Source organism: Mus musculus, chromosome 7 (assembly GCF_000001635.26).
Source record: "Mus musculus strain C57BL/6J chromosome 7, GRCm38.p6 C57BL/6J".
In the NCBI taxonomy this organism is placed as follows: domain Eukaryota; kingdom Metazoa; phylum Chordata; class Mammalia; order Rodentia; family Muridae; genus Mus; species Mus musculus.
The window spans coordinates 23,272,570-23,277,705 of NC_000073.6; the positions used below are offsets into that span (position 1 = coordinate 23,272,570).

General features: G+C 43.5%; 1 protein-coding gene across 1 annotated transcript; it reads right to left on the reverse strand.

The window, feature by feature from the left end:
- Positions 1 to 218: 218 nt before the first annotated feature.
- Gm6902 (predicted gene 6902) lies at positions 219 to 2,674 on the reverse strand. Its single transcript, NM_001270494.1, has 2 exons — positions 2,604 to 2,674; positions 219 to 1,561 (listed from the first exon to the last, which is right to left on the reverse strand). The coding sequence occupies exon 2, from the start codon at positions 1,529 to 1,531 to the stop codon at positions 626 to 628; it is 906 nt and encodes a 301-aa protein (NP_001257423.1). The 5' UTR covers positions 1,532 to 1,561; positions 2,604 to 2,674; the 3' UTR covers positions 219 to 625.
- Positions 2,675 to 5,136: the final 2,462 nt, after the last annotated feature.

A 5,136-nucleotide genomic window follows, 5' to 3' on the forward strand; every position in this document is an offset into this window, starting at 1 on the left:
AATGCCTGATTTCTTTCACTATCTCTCTTACAATACTAGAGGCAATTCTGAATGTCACTGAATGGGCAACATTTTTACTGAATTCCAAGCCCAGGGCCAGCTCAAGACTAGGGCATTGTTGAAGGCCAGGGAGCAAAGTTCGATTTGGCTTAGATATTGAGCAAGTCATTGCTTGGAGGCACCTATAATAAAACAATACTGAAAGAAAACACACAGATCCATTCGCAAGGACAAGTTTGGAGCATTTATTATACGGGATGCTATGGTTCCAGGAGACTAAGTTTCCGTGAAACTCTTTGCCTCAGGACTGCTTCCAGGTTTCTAAGCCTGTCAAGTGAGTCACTACTAGAGTAGATGTAGCAGGGTGGCTCCACCTCCATCCTGAGGCTGGCCACCAATAATGGGTTCTTCTCAAATGACAGCAACTTTCTGATGGACAACCTCTTCTTGTTTGATGTCCTCTTCCTGGGTGAGGTTCTTTTTTCCATGAGGGTCTCTTTCTCTAAGATATCCCCAGAGGAGGATCCTGGAACACCTACACTCTTAGGTGGCTGCAGGTATCCACAGAGCTCCTCTTGGGGACTGCAGGAGGACATATTCCTGTCAGGCTTCTATGTGATGACTCTCATGGTCCTGACAATGCTGTGGCTTGGGGTGCCTGGGAAATCTGTGTGGAAGTAGGTGGTAAACATGCCTCACTGCCCCTGATCATGGGGTGCCTCATGATTTGGTGGATGGTTGGCCTCCTGCTGGGATTGATCATCAGCAGTTCAATGATGACATTGAGAATATCAATGGAAACATGGGAAGGGATGCTGAAGTTTGCAGAGATGATCTCCTGCTTTAAGTCCACAAAATACCTGCCTTGGAAAGGCAAGTTCCCAGATACCATGAGGAACAGGAGGACCCCTAAACTCCAGATATCTACAGGGGGGCCCTCATATTTCTCTGCTTGCAAGAGTTCCGGGGCACAGTAGGGCAGCGTGCCACAGAAACCTGCCAGCTTTTGTCCAGGAATCACTTCAGCAGCCAAGCCAAAATCACACAGCTTGGCATTTCCCCTGTAGTCGATCAAGATGTTGCTGGCCTTTATGTCTCTATGGACAATGTGATGGTCATGGCAGTACTGCACTGCATGTACTATCTGGGCAAACAGCCTTCGAGTCTCGCTCTCCTCTAAAGACCCCACTTTGATGATGCGATCTTGTAGCTCTCCCTCTGAGGCATACTCCATCACCAGGTAGGTAGTCTCTCTTCTCTGGACCACATGAAACAGCTTGATAATGTTAGGATGGCTAAGTGATTTCATAATCCTGGCTTCCCTGCAGATGGGTGAGGTGTACTCCTTGGTGTTTTGGAGAATTTTTACAGCCACAGAGGTACTTGTGGGGACATGGAAGGCTCGTTTCACCACTGAAAATTTTCCTTCACCCAGTGTGTTCAGCATCTTATAGTTAGTGTCGAAGTTCTCTTCAATTGAGTAGCAGGCCTTCAGATCCTGCTCCATCATCTTCAGATCCTGCTCCGTCATCAGGCCCTCTATGACTTGCCTAGAACCAAACTTGCAACGAGAAAGTAAAAAAAAAAAAAGAGGAACAAAACAAAAACAAACCATTTAAAATCAGGCTGAAGAGAATTTTTACATTTAAATCTTCTTACCTCCAAAAGACAAGAAAAATGCCAGAAACATGTCAGACAACCTAATCAGGTATTTGGAATGCTTGGGAAGAGAAGAGCAAAGCACCTTCTAAAGCAGTAGACACAAACTATGACATAGATCAGTTTGACAGCAACCAAGTGCAAACTGATAGAACAAAACAAGGGATCACGGACAGTAAGAGCTGCTCATTGGAAAGAACCATCCTCTCCCCTGGTCTCAGCACACACTGAGAGCCAGTGCACCAAGAAAATCAGGTTCTAGAGGAGTGCATAAGACAACAAACAGACACTCCAACACCCACAGTGTCCAGGCTGGAGAGCTGGCTCTGGAGTCCAAAATGTCAGCTACTCCTGTAGAGGACCTGCACTTGGTTCTCAAGACCCAGGTCAGATGGCCCACAACTGCCCTAAGTCCAGCTCTCAATCTTACACCTCTGGCCTCTAAGGCCACTTATACAGCAGACTCACCATCACTACATGCCACTTAAAATACTGATACAAATCTTTCTATATAATGTTATTTATGAACCTTGTTGGTCAGAAGAGGGCATCAGATTCTCTGGAGTAGAACTACAGGCAGTTGTAGTGAGAGCTTCGTTTGGTTTAAAACCTAGGTATGGTATATGAACATGTTATTGCTTTAATTCCGGGTGTTTGACAAGAGGCTCACAACCATCTATAAATCCAGTTCCAGAAAACTCTGACTCCCTCTTCTGACCTCCATAGCAGAGACCAGGAAGGTGGTGCTCAGACACACATGGAGGCAAAATACTCAAGCACATTATTGAAGACATAAAATATTCTAATTTATCAAATGTAACTTTAAAAAGTAAAATAGAAGATAATAAAGAACATTGAAAAGTAAACACATAAATCAAGCCATCAAACACACAAACCATAACCACAAAAGCCTATCATAGTCACCAAAGTGTAGAGAAACTCACTATTTTGGGATCTGAAGCTCCTGAAGTCCAAGTCTAATCGCTCAGCATCATTGAACGCCAGTTGCTTTCCAATCAACTTACAGCTTCTGTCCTGTAATGACAGGAAGCAGCCTCATTCAGAGCTGTAAGTGGACAGGTGTCTATCATTCCTTACAATGGGTCCTGGTGTTGTCAAACCATGAAATTGATCAATGGTGTCCAGGCACAACCCACTGGCTTTCCCCACATTCTTTCTTGAAAGACAGGATGTCTGATCTTGGTCATTGGGGCAGTAGAGGGCTGGTTACACTCAAATATCTGTCCCCAGTGTTGCCCAGTGACCCTTCGTCCTGCTAGGTCCACTGCCGAAGGTTCATAATTTTCCCTAAGCTATGCAAACAGGTAGGAACAATGTTCAAACAACTTGACACTTTGTGGAACTTTTGACACCCCAACTTTAACAAGGAATCTCCCCTTGTTAACAAGGAGTCCTAAGACTGATGATGGGCTCCAGAGCTTTGGTCCTCCCTCAGTTATGGATTCTGGCATTCATTGGCTACAGATGGACAGTGTTCAGCTTTTCACTTAGACCCTAGCCTTCATGACAACTTTGTAATAACTCATGTGTACACTAAAAGGATTCAATTATTAATTTTTTTTAAACACACATTCATAGGTGCTAAAGGATGGTAGCTATTTACTACATTGGTAGTTAGAACAAAATACTGTTTTCTATGGTAACCCAGGGTTTGAGACTAACACCTGTGAGGTTTAGAGGAAGATGATAACATTCATCCCATGTTCTCCATTAGGCCTGAGACTTCTCACCATAGCCCAGGATCCAGAGACAGTAACAATTCCCCTCTGTTTTTCCAAAGGGACAGGAGTTTGTAACGGAGTTCTGTGAAATGAGAGGTACACCATCCAAGCAGTAGGCAGCTTTTGTTCCTCAACATGTTTTTGAGTTCTTTGGCCAGTGGGACTCAAGGGCACAGACTTGATTCTTTGCTTCAAAATTACTATTGCCCCCATCTCCTATGCCTGAGAAGACACTAGCTTTCATAGCACATTTGCTCTACTTAAGACAGAAGATACATCATGGGATGACAGCTGCAGACAGAGGGACCCAAGTAGGTTCAGGGACAAGCAATTTTATCTTCCACAAAGGAAAGTTCTTCAAGGAAGTATAGTTGTGGCTCCTTTTAGACTTACATTTGTTCTGGCCTTGAACCTTTTCAGCTGCCCACTTCCTTAAATAGAATCAACAGAATAGGATCTGAGCATTGCCTTTGCTCCTTGCATGGAGTAATGATGTTTGAACTTCCAGGAAGATCAGAAGATAACCAGCCAGGAGGAATCTTTCTGCTAAAGCAGAGACACATTGGTGCCCTTGCTTAAGAGACCATCCAATCCTGTCAGTCCTCTGAACAGGAGGACTTGATGTGATGTGGCCTCTACTTGGAAAGTAAGGGTGTGAACAAAACAGGGAAACAGTGAAAGACTTGGATGGGGCAGGCATAAGAAAGTGTGATGGGGAGGAGAATGTGATCAATGTTCTTCATGTACATGTATGGAAATATCACTGAGAATGAACATGTTGTGTAGTTAACATAAACTAATGTTCCAAAATAGTGAAAGGAATATAGCCATGTAAAATAGAACATTTTAAAACAAAGTCAAAAAACTAAAGAACAAAGAAGATATAAATTCTTCCAATCATACGAACCAACAAAGGACTGGAAGAGAGAGTTAGTATAAAAGCAGAAAACAGAAACTTCAGGATGACAAGATGACTTAGTGGGTAAGAGGACTCTTCTGAAGGCCCTGAGTTCAAATCCCAGCAATCACATGGTGACTCACAACCCCCTGTAATGAGATCTGATGCCCTCTTCTGGTGCATCTGAAGACAGCTACACTGTACTTATGTATAATAATAAATAAATCCTTGGACCAGTATGAGCAGGGATGAGTGTGTGGGGCTGACCAGAGTGAGCAGAGGTCCTAAAAATTCAATTTACAGCAACCACATGAAGGCTCACAACTATTTTTATAGCTACAGTGCACTCACAAATATAAAATAAATACACCTTTAAAAAACAAACAAACAAGCAAACAAACAACCCAGTAACCTCTAAACTGAAACCTAAGGATTTAAAAGAAAACTCACTATGTTCAGATTCAACAATACACGAAGATCCAAGCGCAGTGGCTCAACAGCCTAGAACTCCAAATGCTCTCTACCAACCAACAGCTACTTCAGTCACTGTAAGGACAGGAGGCAGCCTTAGCCAGAGCTTAAGTGAGCAGGTCAATGACCTCCCAATGGCTCCTTTTGAGGTCAGAAGTAAAATGGACCAATGATGGTAGGGCACAGTTCACTGGTTTCTTTCACATTCTGTCCTCAGGACAGGAAAGGCTGGTTAGTGGGGCAGTAGAAACACCTGAAGAAGGTTACACCTAGTTAGTAGTCCCTAGATCCCTTATTGTGAGGAATTTGACCATGAAAGTTAGCCTGGCCTTCAGTTGGGCTAAGGCTAGAAGCCCAGAGACATTG